Raw genomic sequence first — 17,016 nt, 5'->3', positions numbered from 1 at the left:
AACAGTGAGATTAGGAGCGACTGATGGGAGTATTCATCATCCAGCTCCTGCGATTTAAATAAATAATTGAAAAAAAATCCATAGTGAGTTCCCCTGTATTTTTGATAACCAGCCCGGCAAAACGCTCACAGCTGGGGGCTGCATCCCTCAGCTGTCAGCTTCAGCAAGTCTGGTTATCAAGAATAGTGGGGTCCCCACGCAGAATATTTTAATTATTTAAATAAATAATTTAAAAAACAGCATGGGATCCCCCCATTTTTGACAACCAGCTTTGCCAAAGCAGACAGCTGGGGACTGGTATGCTCAGCCTAAAAATAGCAACCCACAGCTGCCAGAAAGAGGTGCATCTATTAGATGTGCCAATTCTGGCACTTTGCATGACTCTTCCCACTTGCCCTGCAGTGGTGGCAAGTGTAGTTCATATTTGTGGAGTTAATATCACCTTTGTATTGTCAGGCGAAATCAAGCCCACGGCTTACTATTGGAGAGTCGTCTATAAAACACCTATTCATTACTAGTCCTATAGTTATGTGGTAAATAAAGACACAGAATAAAGTATTTTATAAGAAATACAACAAAACACAATTTTCCATTTTTATTTAAAAATAACAAAACACAGTTATGCTCACCTAAGGCCTAATTCCACTGAATCCCCTGTCTTCTGTAATAAAACAGAGATAAAAAGCAACAATATCCCTCATCTATCCATCATTCTGTCCCACACCGTAATCCTTGTCTGGGGATAAACAGTTTTCCTCCTGGACAGTGCCAAGATACAACTGTCCAGGCTCAGAACCACTGAATTGCTATAAGCGCAGCCTCTGAGATCGGCAGTGATGTCATCTAGGTTACCTCCGGTCACTGAGGCTGTGTTTCCAAACAGGCTAAACTGCTGTGGACTTAGCAGAGTGGGAAAAAGTCAGTGATAAAGTCAACGCAGTTCAAGCAGAGTGACTTCACCCCAGATCACCTTTGAGAATTTCTCACCGAGATCTGCGGTGAAGTCACTGAGCTTGGCTGGGAACTCAGCCTCACTGACCGGTGGTAACCTTGATGCCTCACAGTTGCTCATTCACCAGTAGTTCTCATCCTCGATGGTTGCATCTTGGCATCGTCCAGGTTGAAACCAATAATCCCCCAGAAATGGATTATGGTGTAGGACATAACAATGGAGAGGTGAGGGATATATATTTTTTTAATTTTAGCTTAAATACAGGGGACGAGGGATTCAGTTGAATTAGACGTTAGGTGAGTATTACTGGGTTTATTATTTTTAAATAAAATGGAAAACTGTGTTTAGTCTTATTTCTAATAAAGGACTTTTTTCTAGCTGTCTCTTTATTTACGATGTAACTATAGGACTAGTAATGGATAGGTGTCTTATAGACACTTCTCCATTAGTAATTTGTGGGCTCGATGTCACCTGACAATGCAAAGGTGACATCAACCCCAGAATTATGAACCCCACTTGCCACTGCTACAGGGCAATTGGAAGAACCAGGAAAAGTGCCAGAATTGGTGCATCTAATAGATGTGCCTTTTCTGGGCAGCTGCGGGCTGCTATTTTTAGGCTGGGGGAGTCAATAACCATGGCCCCATTTCTAGCCTGAGAATAGCAGCGCCCAGCTGTCTGCATTAGCAAGGCTGTTTGTCAAAAATGGGGGGACTCCAGGCCCTATTTTAAACTATTTATTTATTTAGATAATTAAAAAGTACGCGTGGGGACCCCTCTAGTCTTGATAACCAGCCTTGCTAACACTGACAGCTGAGGTTTGCAGCCCCAGCTGTCAATTTTGCCTGTCTGGTTATAGAAAATATAGGGGAACCCATGCCATTTTTTTCATTTATTTATTTATTTATAGCATAGACAGGGGGTGAGGAATACTTCCATCAGCAGCTCCTGCTGTCACTTATTAGCGGCAGCAGGTGTAGGCTGATGGTAGTAATAGTCCCAAAAGCCATTGCTTTCTTCATTGTTCTCACTTGAATACAACTCTAATCATTCTACCCTGCTCTGGCTGATCGCCGGCAGAGCAGGGGAGAATGATGATAGTCATCTTCAGCACTCAGTGCCAGGGAGCAGCGCTTACTGTACCACTGCTTCCCTGGCACCTGCTGTGTGGTACTGATGCAGCACACGGGTGGCACTTGGTTGCCACAAGTGTGCCACACAGATTACACACACACTGGCACCATGGGAAAATTTCTATCGGTGCTCGTGCTGACGTCAGATAAGTGAATTCATTGGCTATGAACTCTCAGGACCTTTCTCACGGCACTGTGAGTGTGAGAACTTTCTCACGCTTGCGGTGCCATCAAACAGGTAATAAAAGTTCACAGGGAGACACTGAGCACATGGTGCTCAGTGTCTCTGCTAGATGGCAGGCTTTATGGTCACATGATGCAACCATGCAGCCCGTCATCTAGATCTAGCAGAGCATCCTTATAGATGTGCCATTTCTGGGGTAGCTGAGAGCTGATGTTTATAGCCTGGGGGGGCAAGTATCCATGGCCACTTCCTATGCTGTTAATATCAGACCGCAGCTGTCTGCATAGCCTTTGCTGGTTATTAATTATAGGGGGACCCTACCTCATTTTTTTTAGGGTCCACCATTTTAATAGCCAGTAAAGGCTATTTATCTATGTATTATATAAACAGGTGCATCTCACAAAATTAGAATATCAGCAAAAAGTTATTTTTTTTACGTTCTTCAATACAAAAAGTGAAACTTATATATTATATAGAGTCATTACAAACAGAGTGAAGTATTTCAAGTGTTTTTTTCTGTTAATCTTGATGATTATGGCTTACAGCCAATGAACACGCAAAAGTCATTATCTCAATAAATTATAAGGTATTCTAACACCAGCTTGAAAAAATTATTTTAAAATCCGAAATGTTGGCCTACTGAAATGTATATTCAGTAAATGTACATTTTGATGATATTCTAATTTTGTGAGAAGCACCTGTACTTTCAGTCAACTCTCTGTGTTACTATCCTTACATTGCTATAACATATGTGGTATACCAATCTGATACAGTATTTGTGCCACCTGAGTGTGGCTGTGCAAAAAAAGCAGTTTGAGCTGTAGCCTAAAGGCCCCTTCACATTAAGCGACGCTGCAGCGATACCGACAACGATCCGGATCGCTGCAGCGTCGCTGTTTGGTCGCTGGAGAGCTGTCACACAGACCGCTCTCCAGCGACCAACGATGCCGGTAACCAGGGTAAACATCGGGTAACTAAGCGCAGGGCCGCGCTTAGTAACCCGATGTTTACCCTGGTTACCTTCCTAAAAGTAAAAAAAACAAACAGTACATACTTACCTAACGCTGTCTGTCCTCCAGCGCTGTGCTCTGCACTCCTCCTGTACTGGCTGTGTGAGCACAGCGGCCGGAAAGCAGAGCGGTGACGTCACCGCTCTGCTTTCCGGCTGACCGACGCTCACAGCCAGTGCAGGAGGAGTGAAGAGCACAGCGCCGGGGACAGACAGCGATAGGTAAGTATGTAGTGTTTGTTTTTTTTACTTTTAGGAAGGTAACCAGGGTAAACATCGGGTTACTAAGCGCGGCCCTGCGCTTAGTTACCCGATGTTTACCCTGGTTACCAGTGAAGACATTGCTGGATCGGTGTCACACACGCCGATCCAGCGATGTCCACGGGAGATCCAGCGACGAAATAAAGTTCTGGACTTTGTTCAGCGACCAACGATCTCCCAGCAGGGGCCTGATCGTTGGTCGCTGTCACACATAACGATTTTATTAACGATATCGTTGCTACGTCACAAAAAGCAACGATATCGTTAACAATATCGTTATGTGTGAAGGTACCTTAAGGTATTGAGGCTTCCAGTACAGCAGGCTTACACCGGTCCTTCACCTTCCTCGTCTTAATTGAAACTTCAGTTCAAAGCTGTAAATGCTGGCCCAGACCCTGATACCTCATGCATGGCCCATGGCTAACTACTGCTGTGCCATTATCAAATTTGTGCGCCCCCCTCCAAAGGTGTTGTCTATGCTTTTGGTTTAGCCTCCCTTTGAATTCAATGAGGCTCCGATACGTTCGACCCACCGTTCGGTGAACATTGGTCCATTCGCTGATTCCAAACCAAACCGAACCTTGAAAGGTTCGCTCATCTCTATTTATAAGAATAATTTTCCAACCTCTCAAGTCAGAAGTTCCTGACAACTAAATTAGAATTCAGCTGTGCTCCAACATGTACATACGTATATTATGTTGCTGCCCACACATCCAATGGAACTGAAATGTAATTTGCAGGAAGAGATGGGTTGGGTGTTGAGAAACATGTTTGTAACACTCCTCTATGGAACCCAAAGAATGGCAATCATAAAAACACAAAAGTGATCAAGTGTGACAAACTTGCAAAAGTGAACACACTGAACAAAATGTAGCCAAATAATGTTATTGAGAACATTTCCAGGTATGTGTACCTTTTTTCTGTTGTTCCAATTTCAGTTGAAGAGAGTTAAATCTTCCGTTCAAAGTTGACAATTGCAGTTTTAAAGCTTCAAGTCCTGAAAAAAAATAATTGCAAGAACAATGTGACATAACTTTGTATGATTTGCAATTTGTGTGACAGAAAGCTGATCAGTAGCTCTCACTTCATCCAGAGAAGTTCATTGGACTGCCCTCACACTGTTTCTACATATGTTGACCCCAACAAAGTAGCTTGTAGGCGCCCATCCCCCACCCAACACTCAGCATCTAATGGAAATGCCCTAGCTGCCCACCTCCAGCTGCTGTTAATTTTACTAGTGGCAACTTCTTTTGCAATGCAAACAGTTTCAAAATCAGCTAGAAAATTCTGATCCTGCTTCAGAAAAACCACGCGATTAATTGTAATAACTAACTTGTATTACTGGGAGGTCATTCAGATGAATGAAGAGACTCAAAAATTGGTAAATTGGAGCAAGAAATATGGATTGTTCATCCAAAAACAAAATATAAAAAACAATAATATAATAGTGAACAATTGTTTATTAAGAATCTCCAAACTGTAAGGGCATGTGCACACTTTGCAGATTTGGGTGCGGATCCGCCGCGGATTTGGCTCTGTGGATCCAAAGCAGTTTTCCATGCGGTGTACAGTACCATGTAAACCTAAGGAAAACCAAATCCCCTGTGCCCATGCTGCGGAAAATTCTGTGCAGAAACGCTGCTGTTTATTTTCCGCAGCATGTCAATTCTTTGTGCGGAATCCGCAGCTTTTACACCTATTCCAAATCCGCACAAAATCCACATAAAACCCACAGGAAATCCACTCAAATTCAGCAGAATCCGCAGGTAAAATGACCTGCGTTTTACCTGCGGATTCTGCTGAATTTGAGTGGAGAAATCCACAATGGATTCCGCAACATGTGCACATACCCTTACACATTACGGGGTTCAACCCCTTCTTCAGGCTCATAGGAGGCATGCCAAATTCAGAGCTGCCTGATTCATTAACATGAGCACACCAGTTCACCTGTTTTACAAAACATACATACATACAAACATGTATGTATGTATTTTGTTGCATGTAAAAGTTTGGACACCCCTGGTAAAAAATTACTGTTCTTGTGTTAAGTTAAGCAAGTTGAAGATGAATTGATATCTAAAAGGCCTAAAGTTAAAGATAACACATTTCCATTGTATTTTAGGCAAATTATAATATATAGTTATATTTTACATTATAAAAATTACAAATAGGAATATGGGCAGATGCAAAAGTACCCTTGGAGATTTTTGTGCTCTGATAACTTTGACCAAGTTTTTAAACCTTAGCCTTTTAGGGTATGGCTTGTTCACTATCATCTTTAGAAAAGGCCAGGTGATGCAAATTTCCTAGCTTAATAAAAACCCAGCCTCCTCTAAACTTGTGCCAAAAAACAGCTGCAATGGGTTCTTGGGTTCTTCTAAGCAGCTGCTTAGCACTCTGAAAATGAAAATAAGGAGGTCCACAAAGCAGGAGAAGGCTATTAGAAGATAGCAAAGCATTTTCAAGTTGCCCTTTCATCAGTTTGAAATGTAAGTAAGAAATTGCAGTTAACAAAAACAGTGGAGGTCAAGATAAGGTCTGTAAAACCATGCAAAATTTCACTGAGAGCTGTTTAAAGGATTGCTAGAAAAGCAAATCAGAAGCAGACTCTGGAGTTGTGGTGCATTGTTCTACTGTTCAGTGACACCTATACAAATATGACCTTAATGGAAAAAAAAAATTCTACATTAGTTGTTTTTGATATTAGTGGTAGGACTCGCAAGTATGGGGACCCTTTATGTAGGTTGAGAGCTTATCTATTTTGGCCAAAATATTAACCAATACCTCATATAATGTTTTTATCATATGCATTAATTTTTTGCACTTTTTATCATATCATTTTTTGCAGAAAGTAGCTAGGCCTCTTTTTGTTGGCTTGGTCTATTAGAGCATCTGTCCCTGTGTGTTGCATATTATAGTGCTGGGCAGCCTGACTGTTAATACAAGGGCGTCGTTAATAGGCCGCAAGCCAGACACTTTGCATCACACTTACCTGTGTAACTGCCGTCCTATGCAAGCCATATCGTTGTGCAATTTTTTTCTACTAGGCAGCCAACCCCACCATAATCTGATGGGTGTAGGGGTGGCTGTTTTTATCAGTAGTTTGCACCTGTGCTGCCCCTTGCCTTTATTAGTGGAGGCCTGCTGCTTCCTGCTAGATGTGCATTTGTCCTCAGACAGGGTTTTGGGAAGGCCGTATCTTATGGTATGTGTTTCTTTTTTTCTATGTTAGTTCTTAACCCCTTCCCGACCTTTGACGCCACGTAGGCGTCATGAAAGTCGGTGCCAATCCAACCTATGTGGCGTCATTGGAAAGATCGCGTCCCTGCAGATCGGGTGAAAGGGTTAACTCCAATTTCACCCGATCTGCAGGGACAGGGGGAGTGGTACTTCAGCCCAGGGGGGGGGGGGTGACTTCACCCCCCCGTGGCTACGATCGCTCTGATTGGCTGTTGAATGTGAAACTGCCAATCAGAGCGATTTGTAATATTTCACCTAAAAAACTGGTGAAATATTACAATCCAGCCATGGCCGATGCTGCAATATCATCGGCCATGGCTGGAAACACTGGTGTACCCCCACCGCCACCGATCGCCTCCCCGGTCCTCCGTCCGGTACTCCGCCTTCCTCAGCCGTCCTGTCCGCTCCCCCCATGCTCCCATGCCACCCCCCGTCCTCCGATCCACCCCCCATGCTCAGATCTCCTCCCCTTTATATTTACCGGGCCTCCCGGTGTCCATCTGTCTTCTCCCTGGGCGCCGCCATCTTCCAAAATGGCAGGCGCATGCGCAGTGCGCCCACCGAATCTGCCGGCCAGCAGATTCATTCCAGGTATATATTGATCACTGTGATATAACCTATCACAGTGATCAAAATAAAAAAAATAGTAAATGACCCCCCCCCCCCCATTATCCCCCCTATAGGTAGGGCCAATAATAAAATAAAGAAAATATATATTTTTTTCTTTTTCCACTAGGGTTAGTGTTAGAACTAGGGTTAGGGCTAGGGTTAGGGTTGGGGTATTTGCACACGGTGCGGATTTGGCTGCGTATCCGCAGTGGATTGGCCGCGGATCCGCAGCGGATTGGCCGGGGATCCGCAGTGGATTGGCCACTGCAAATTCGTAGCAGTTTTCCATAGGTTTACAGTACCATGTAAACCTATGGAAAACCAAATCCACTGTGCCCATGGTGCGGAAAATACAGTGCGGAAACGCTGCGTTGTATTTTCCGCAGCATGTCAATTCTTTGTGCAGATTCTGCAGCGTTTTACACCTGTTCCTCAATAGGAATCCGCAGGTGAAATCCGCACAGAAAACACTGGAAATCCGCTGTAAATCCACAGGTAAAACGCAGTGCCTTTTACTTGCGGATTTTTCAAAAATCGTGCGGAAAAATCTCACACGAATCCGCAACGTGGGCACATAGCCTTAGGGTTAGGGTTGGAATTAGAGTTAGGGTTGGAAATAGGGTTAAGACTAGGCTTGTGGTTAGGGTTATGGATAGGGTTAGGGGTGTGTTGGGGTTAAAGTTGTGGTTAGGGTTGGGATTAGGGTTAGGGTTGGGATTAGGGTTAGGATTAGGGTTAGGGTTGGGATTAGGGTTACGGGTGTGTTAGGGTTAGGGGTGTGTTGGGGTTAGGGTTGTGATTAGGGTTATGGCTACAGTTGGGATAAGGGTTAGGGGTGTGTTGGGGTTAGTGTTGAAGTTAGAATTGAGGGGTTTCCACTGTTTAGGCACATCAGGTGTCTCCAAACGCAACATGGCGCCACCATTGATTCCAGCCAATCTTGCGTTCAAAAAGTCAAATGGTGCTCCCTCCCTTCCGAGCCACGACGTGCGCTCAAACAGTGGTTTACCCCCACATATGGGGTATCAGCCTACTCAGGACAAACTGTGCAACAACTATTGGGATCCAATTTCTCCTCTTACCCTTGGGAAAATAAAAAATTGCTTGCTAAAACATAATTTTTGAGGAAAGAAAAATTATTTTTTATTTTCACGGCTCTGCGTTATAAACTTCTGTGAAGCACTTGGGGGTTGAAAGTGCTCACCACATATCTAGATAAGTTCCTTGGGGGGGTCTAGTTTCCAATACGGGGTCACTTGTGGGGGGTTTCTACTGTTTAGGCATATCAGGGGCTCTGCAAATGCAACGTGACGCCCGCAGACCATTCCATCAAAGTCTGCATTTCAAAAGTCACTACTTCCCTTCCGAGCCCCGACGTGTGCCCAAACAGTGGTTTACCCCCACATATGGGGTAACAGTGTACTCAGGACAAACTGGGCAACAAATATTGGAGTCTAATTACTTTAGTTACCCTTGTGAAAATAAAAAATTGCTTGCTAAAACATAATTTATGAGGAAAGAAAAAATATTTTTTATTTTCACGGCTCTGCGTTATAAACTTCTGTGAAGCACTTGGGGGTTGAAAGTGCTCACCACATATCTAGATAAGTTTCTTGGGGGGTCTAGTTTTCAAAATGGGGTCACTTGTGGGGGGTTTCTACTGTTTAGGCACATCAGGGGCTCTGCAAATGCAACATGACGCCTGCAGACCATTCCATCAAAGTCTGCATTTCAAAACATCACTACTTCCCTTTCGAGCCCTGACGTGCGCCCAAACAGTGGTTTACCCCCACATATGGGGTATCAGCATACTCACGACAAACTGGGCAACAAATATTGGGGTCCAATTTCTCTGCTACCCTTGTGAAAATAAAAAATTGCTTGCTAAAACATCTTTTTTGAGGAAAGAAAAATTATTTTTTATTTTCACGGCTATGCGTTGTAAACTTCTGTGAAGCACTTGGGGGTTCAAAGTGCTCACTACATATCTAGATATGTTCCTTGGGGGGTCTAGTTTCAAAAATGTGGTCACTTGTGGGGGGTTTCTACTGTTTTGGCACATCAGGGGCTCTGCAAACGCAACGTGACGCCAGCAGACCATTCTATCAAAGTCTGCATTTCAAAAGTCACTACTTCCCTTCTGAGTCCTGACATGTGCCCAAACAGTGGTTCCCCCCACATATGGGGCATCAGCATACTCAGGACAAACTGGACAACATCCTTTGGGGTCCAATTTCTCCTGTTACTCTTGTGAAAATAAAAAATTGCAAGAAAGAAAAATGATTTTTTATTTTCACGGCTCTGCGTTATAAACTTCTAAGAAGCACTTGGGGGTTTAAAGTGGTCAACGCACATCTAGATTAGTTCCATGGAAGGTCTAGTTTCCAAAATGGGGTCACATGTGGGGGAGCTCCAATATTTAGTCACACATGGCCTCTCCAAACGCGACATGGTGTCCGCTAACGATTGGAGCTAATTTTTCATTCAAAAAGTCAAAAGGCACTCCTTCCCTTCCGAGCCCTGCCGCGTGCCCAAACAGTGGTTTACCCCCACATGTAAGGTATCAGTGTACTCAGGAGAAATTGCTCAATAAATCTTAGGATCCATTTTATCCTGTTGCCCATGTGGAAATGAACAAATTGAGGCTAAATGAAATTTTTTGTGAAAAAAAAAGTACTTTTTCATTTTTTTCGGATCAATTTGTGAAGCATCTGGGGGTTCAAAGTGTTCACTATGCATCTACATAAGTTCCTTGGGGGGTCTAGTTTCGAAAATGGGGTCACATGTGGGGGAGCTCCAATGTTTAGGCACACAGGGGCTCTCCAAACGCGACATGGTGTCCGCTTACGATTGGAGTTAATTTTTCATTCAAAAGTCAAATGGCGCTCCTTCCCTTCCGAGCCATGCCGTGTGCACAAACAGTGGTTTGTGACCACATATGAGGTATCGGTGTACTCAGGAGAAATTGTCTAACACATTTTAGGATCCATTTTATCCTGTTGCCCATGTGAAAATGAAAAAATTGAGGCTAAAATAAATTTTTTGTGAAAAAAAAGTACTTTTTCATTTTTACGGATCAATTTGTGAAGCACCTGGGGGTTCAAAGTGCTCACTATGCATCAAGATAAGCTCCTTGGGGGGTCTAGTTTCCAAAATGGGGTCACTTGTGGGGAAGCTCCAATGTTTAGGCACACAGGGGCTCTCCAAACGCGACATGGTGTCCGCTAAAGATTGGAGCCAATTTTTCATTGAAAAAGTCAAATGGCGCTCCTTCCCTTCAGAGCTCTGTCGTGCGCCCAGACAGTGGTTCCCCCCCACATATGAGGTATCGGCGTACTCAGGACAAATTACAATAACGTTTCTGGTCCAGTTTCTCTTTTTACCCTTGGGAAAATAAAAAAATTGTTGCTAAAACATCATTTTTGTGACTAAAAAGTTAAATGTTCATTTTTTCCTTCCATGATGCTTCTGCTGCTGTGAAGCACCTGAAGGATTAATAAACATCTTGAATGTGGTTTTGAGTACCTTGAGGGGTGCCGTTTTTAGAATGGTGTCACTTTTGGGTATTTTCAGCCATACAGACCCCTCAAACTGACTTCAAATGTGAGGTGGTCCCTAAAAAAAAATGTTTTGTAAATTTCCTTGGAAAAATGAGAAATCGCTGGTCAAATTTTAACCCTTATAACTTCCAAGCAAAAAAAAAAATTTGTTTCCAAAATTGTGCTGATGTAAAGTAGACATGTGGGAAATGTTATTTATTAACTATTTTGTGTCACATAACTCTCTGGTTTAACAGAATAAAAATTAAAAATTTGAAAATTGCGAATTTTTCAAAATGTTAGCCAAATTTCCATTTTTTTCACAAATAAACGCAAAAATTATTGACCTAAATTTACCACTAACATGAAGCCCAATATGTCACGAAAAAAACTCTCAGAACTGTTAGGATCTGTTGAAGCGTTCCCGCGTTATTACCTCATAAAGGGACACTGGTCAGAATTGCAAAAAACAGCCAGGTCAAAATAGGCTGGGTCATGAAGGGGTTAATGGAAGAGTCTTCAAAAGAAAACCTTTCCTGCATCCTCGCCATAAAATTCAGCATCAGAAGTATGCAAAAGAACACGTAAACAAGCTTTATGCACTTTGGAAATAAGTCCTGTGGACCGATGAGCTTAAAATAGAACTCTTTGACCACAAGGATTAAAGGTATATCTGAAGAAAAAAGGGAACAGAATTTAAGGAAAAGCGTATCTCTCCAACCATTAACCCCTTTACTCCCGAGGGTGGTTTGCATGTTTTATGGACCAAGCCAATTTTTACAATTCTGACCACTGACCCTTTTCTGACCCTTTTTTCGTGACATATTGTACTTCATGTTAGGCCTCTTTCACACGTCATTGTCTCTGGTATGTGTACTGACAGTTTTCTCACGTACCGGGGACACTGACACACATAGACCCATTCAAATGAATGGGTTTATGCACATGTCTCTGTGTTTTCACGGACCGTGTGTCCGTGTTAAAAACACGGAAACATGTCCGTTTATCTCCGGCAGCACGGTCCGCAAAGCGTTCCGCACATGTGCACATGGAGAACAGTGTGCACTCTCCTCCCTGTGCACGCACCACCTGCAGGAGAGACAGCGTTACAGTAAGAGCTGTCCCCCCTGCGTGTGGTGCTGAAGGCGGCATTCATCTCTTCTCCCCTGCAGGAAAGAAGAGATGAAAAATCAAGTTTTTTTGTTTTTTTTTTGTTAAAAATAAAGTTTGGGGGTCACCTCCTGCCTCCTATCCCCCATGCACCTGCCCGCTTGCAGAGAAATACTCACCCAGCTCCTGCGATGTCTGCTCTCAGCGCCGGCAGCTTGTCCTGTGTGAGCGGTCACGTGGTACCACTCATTACAGTGATGAATATGCACTGATGTGCCACGTGAGCACACGGACACACAGACATGGATAACTCCGGTACGTTTCTCTCCGGTACCAGAATTATCTGGACGTGTGAAACTGGCCTTAGTGGTAAAATTTCTTTGATATGACTTGCTTTTGTGAAAAAAATGGAAATTTGGCGAAAATTTACCAACTTTGAATTTTCATGCCTTTACATCATGCCTTCACATCAGAGATATGTCACATAATATACTTAAGGTAATAGGTAAGATTTCCCACGGAACCAATTTTTTTTGTTAGGAAGTTATAAGGGTTAAAATTTAAACAGCGATTTCTCATTTTTACAACACCATTGGTTTTTTTAGGGACCACCTCACATTTGAAGTCACTTTGAGGGGTCTATATGACAGAAAATACCCAAAAGTTACACCATTCTAAAAATTGTACCCCTCAAGGTGCTCAAAATCATATTCAATATGCTTATTAACCCTTCAGGTGCTTCACATGAATTTTTGGAATGTTTAAAACAAATGAACTTTTAACTTTTTTTCACAAAAAATGTAATTCAGTCCCAATTTATTCTTTTTTTTTTTTAACCAAGGGTTACAGGAGAAATTGGACTCCAACAGTTATTGTGCAACTTGTCCTGAGTACGCTGATACACCATATGTGGGGGTAAACCACTGTTTGGGTGCATGGCAGAGCTAAGGAGCGCCAGATTTTACTGTTATGATTTGAAAGTGCCATGACCCACCGGGAGAGCCCATGAGGTGCCAAAACAGCAGAACCCCCCATAAGTGACCACATTTTACGAACTACACCTCTCAATGAATTCATCTAGGATCTAGGGGTGAAGTGATCATATTGACACAATGGGTGTGTCACAAAATTTTATAGCATTGAGCAGCGAGGAAAAAATATCTTCATTTTTACCACCAAAAAGTGTCCCACAATTTCTACTGAAAGTAGCAATACCCCATATGTGGCTGTACAGTGCTACTTAGCCATTCGGAGAGACACAGGAGGAAAGGAGAGCTATTTGCCTATTCAAGTGAATGGGTCTGTGCACATGTGTTTCCACGGACCGTGTGTTCGTGAGCAAAGCACACTGGCGTCCAATTTTTAATGTCAGCATGGGCCATAAAATGTCCCGCATATGTGCATACACAGATGAATCCCGGAGTGTCTATCAGCCATATCCTCCTTCTTCTTCTCTCGCTTCCTCAAACTCAATGTGGACAAATCTGACCTCATCGTCTTTCCTCCATCTCATAGATCTCCCTTACCTGACCTATCTATCGCAATTAACGACATCACGCTTTCCCCTGTACTGGAAGGCTGCTGCCTCGGAGTAACCCTTGACTCTGCCCTTTCCACCTCCTGTCGCCTACAAAAATGCTTGTGCATGCCCTCATCATCTCCCGCCTTGACTACTGCAACATCCTTTTCTGTGGCCTTCCTGCCAACACCCTTGCACCTATCCAGTCCATCCTTAACTTTGCTGCCTGACTAATTCATCTCTCTCCTCACTACTCCTCTGCGTCCCCCCTCTACAAATCTCTTCACTGACTCCCATTCCCTCAGCGTATCCAGTTCAAGCTACTAATACTACCCTACAAAGCCATCCATAACCTATCTCCTCCATACACTATGTTCCAAATTATTATGCATACTGGATTTAAGTGTCATAAAGATTTAATTGTTTTGTTTTTCAAATAAACTCGTGGATGGTATTGTGTCTCAGGGCTCAATGGATCACTGAAATCAATCTTAAACACATGTGATAATTAGTTTTCCAGGTAATTCTAATTAAAGGAAAACTGCTTAAAAATGATGTTCCACATAATTAAGCAGGCCACAGGTTTCAAGCAATATGGGAAATAAAAAGGATCTCTGAGCTGCTGAAAAGCATTAAATAGTGCAATGCCTTGGACAAGGTATGAAAACATTAGATATTTCACGAAAACTTAAGAGTAGGGTTGAGCGACTTTTCTTTTTATAGGATCGGGTCGGGTTTCATGAAACCCGACTTTTTCAAAAGTCGGGTCGAGTGAAATCGGCCGATCCTATAGAAAAGTTGGGGTCGGGGTCGGCCGAAACACGAAACCCAATGCAGTGCATTGGGTTTCTAATGGTTCCCACGGTCTGAAGGAGAGGAAACCCAGGGTCTGAAGGAGAGGAAACTCTCCTTCAGGCCCTGGGATCCATATTTAAGTGTAAAATAAAGAATCAAAATAAAAAATATTGATATACTTACCCTCGGACGCGCCCTGGTTCTCACCGGCAGCCTTCCTTCCTAAGAATGAGCGCCTGAAGGACCTTCGATGAGGTTGCGTGACCAATCACAAGCCGCGACGTCATCTAAGGTCCTTTAGGTGCTGATTCTTAGGAAGGAAGGCTGCGGGTTAGAACCAGGGCGCGTCCGAGGGTGAGTATATACCTATTAGGAATATACTCACCCTCGGACGCGCCCTTGGACGCTTCCTTCCTAAGAATTAGCGCCTGAAGCACCTTAGATGACGTCGCGGCTTGTGATTGGTCGCGTGACCGCCCATGTGACCGCTCACGCGACCAATCACAAGCCGCGACATCATCGAAGGCCCTTCAGGCGCTCATTCTTAGGAAGGAAGGCTGCCGGTGAGAATCAGGGTGCGTCCGAGGGTGAGTATATCAATATTTTTTTTTTTATTCTTTATTTTACACTTAAATAGGAATTCCGATACTGATTCCCGATATCTTAAACATATCGGAATTCGGTATCGGAATTCCGATTCCAGATCAGAAGATCGCCGACCACATGGCCGACCCTCATGAAACCCGACTTTGCCAAAAGTCGGGGACTTCTGAATCTGGCTGACCCGTTTCGCTCAACCCTACTTAAGAGTGATCATCATACTGTGAAGAGATTTGTGACTGAAACAGAGCACAGAGTTCATGCAGATAAAGGCATAATGAGGAAAGTTTCTGCCATACAAATTCTTTGGATTAAGAGAGCATCTGCCAAAATACCATTGCAAAGCAGCAAACAGTTATTTGAAGTTGGTGCCTCTGGCGTCCCTTGAACCTCAAGGTGTAAGATCCTTCAAAGGCTTGCTGTGGTGCATAAACATACTATTCGGCCACCCCTAAACAGTGTTCACACGCAGAAACAGTTGCAGTGGGCAGAGACATACGTGAAGACTAATTTTCAAACAGTCTTGTTTACTGATGAGTGTCGAGCAACCCTGGATGTCCAGATGGATGGAGTAGTGGATGGTTGGTAACATAGTAACATAGTAACATAGTTATTAAGGTTGAAGGAAGACTTTAAGTCCATCTACTTCAACCCATAACCTATCCTAACATGCCCTAACATGTTGATCCAGAGGAAGGCAAAAAAAACCATGTGGCAAAGAGCAAGATCCACACTAGAGAAAAAATTCCTTCCCGACTCCACATACGGGAATCAGACGAGTTCCCTGGATCAACACCCTAACAAGGAATCTAGTATATATAATCTGTAACATTATACTTTTCAAGACAGCCATCCAGTCCCCTCTTAAATTTTAGTAATGAATCACTCATTACAACATCATACGGCAGAGAGTTCCATAGTCTCACTGCTGTTACAGTAAAGTGTCATTTGCATAATAATTTGGAACATGGTGTATATCTCTGAACTAATCTCCCGATATCTTCCCTCACGTAATCTCCAATCCTCCCAAGACCTCCTTCTCTCCTCCACACTTTTTCGCTCCTCATCCAACTGCCTCCAAGACTTCTTCCGAATATCCGCCATCCTCTGGAATTCTTTGCCCCAAAATGTCCGACTATCAACCACATTCAGATCCTTCAGACGGAACCTGAAAACTCACCTCTTCAGGAAAGCCTACAGCCTGCACTGACCCCGCTGCCTCCTCACCACTACCAAAGCTACCGCCTCACCAACACCGAAGCTCCTGCAACCCTCAACCCCCACCATCCTGTAGAATATAAGCCGGCAAGGGTAGGGTCCTCGACCTTCTGTATCAGTCTGTAATTGTTAGTTTGCTTACTGTAAGTGATATCTGTAATTTGTATGTAACCACTTCTCATGGAATAAATGGTGCTATATAAATAAATAAAAATAATAATGTCATCTATGTGACACGCATCGGCGCCGGGGAAGAAGCATTACAGTAAGCGCTGTTCCCCAGCGCTGGGTGTTAAACACGGCTCTCCTGCTTCTTCCCTGCTCTGCCGTGATCGTCACGAGCAGGAAAGAATGATGAGCATTACGTTTAAGTAATAAGAGACAACAGGCGGCAGCTGATGGGATTATTACTGCTATCAGTCTACCCTGCTAAGGTCTCATACTCACATGCGAGAAACTCGAATGAGTCGCGCACGTCAATACCCGGCACTGCTCCCGGCACTCAGATCGGAAAGTGCGGCTGCATAGGAATACATGCAGCCGCACGCTCCACTCCTGAGTGCCGGGTGCCGTGCAGGGTATTGATGTGCGAGACTCATCTGAGTTTCTCGCATGTGAGTATGAGCCCTAATAACAGTGACAGCAGGAGCAGCGGATGGGAGTATTCATCTGCCGCTCCTGCACTGTAAATAAATACGGTAATTAATAAAAAAGGCGTGGGTTCCCCCCTATTTTTGATAACCAGCCAGACAAAACTCACAGCTGGGGGCTGAAACCCTCAGCTGTCAGCTTCAGCAAGGTTGGATATCAAGAATAAAGAGGTCCGCACGCCATATTTTTTAAATTA

At 43.5% G+C, this 17,016-nt stretch overlaps 1 protein-coding gene across 1 annotated transcript in view; it reads right to left on the bottom strand.

Moving 5' to 3' along the window:
- The window catches only part of LOC138667693 (pulmonary surfactant-associated protein D-like), a 59,189-nt gene that overhangs the window by 21,812 nt on the left and 20,361 nt on the right, over positions 1-17,016 (bottom strand). Inside the window, exon 4 of the mRNA XM_069755810.1 lies at positions 4,453-4,536. Within this exon, the coding sequence (XP_069611911.1) occupies positions 4,453-4,536 (84 nt within the window). The remainder of the gene's footprint in view (positions 1-4,452; positions 4,537-17,016) is intronic.

Source organism: Ranitomeya imitator, chromosome 2, assembly GCF_032444005.1.
Source record: "Ranitomeya imitator isolate aRanImi1 chromosome 2, aRanImi1.pri, whole genome shotgun sequence".
NCBI classification, from domain to species: domain Eukaryota; kingdom Metazoa; phylum Chordata; class Amphibia; order Anura; family Dendrobatidae; genus Ranitomeya; species Ranitomeya imitator.
Note: the sequence above shows the minus strand (reverse complement) of the source record. Positions and strands in the feature narration are given on the sequence as shown.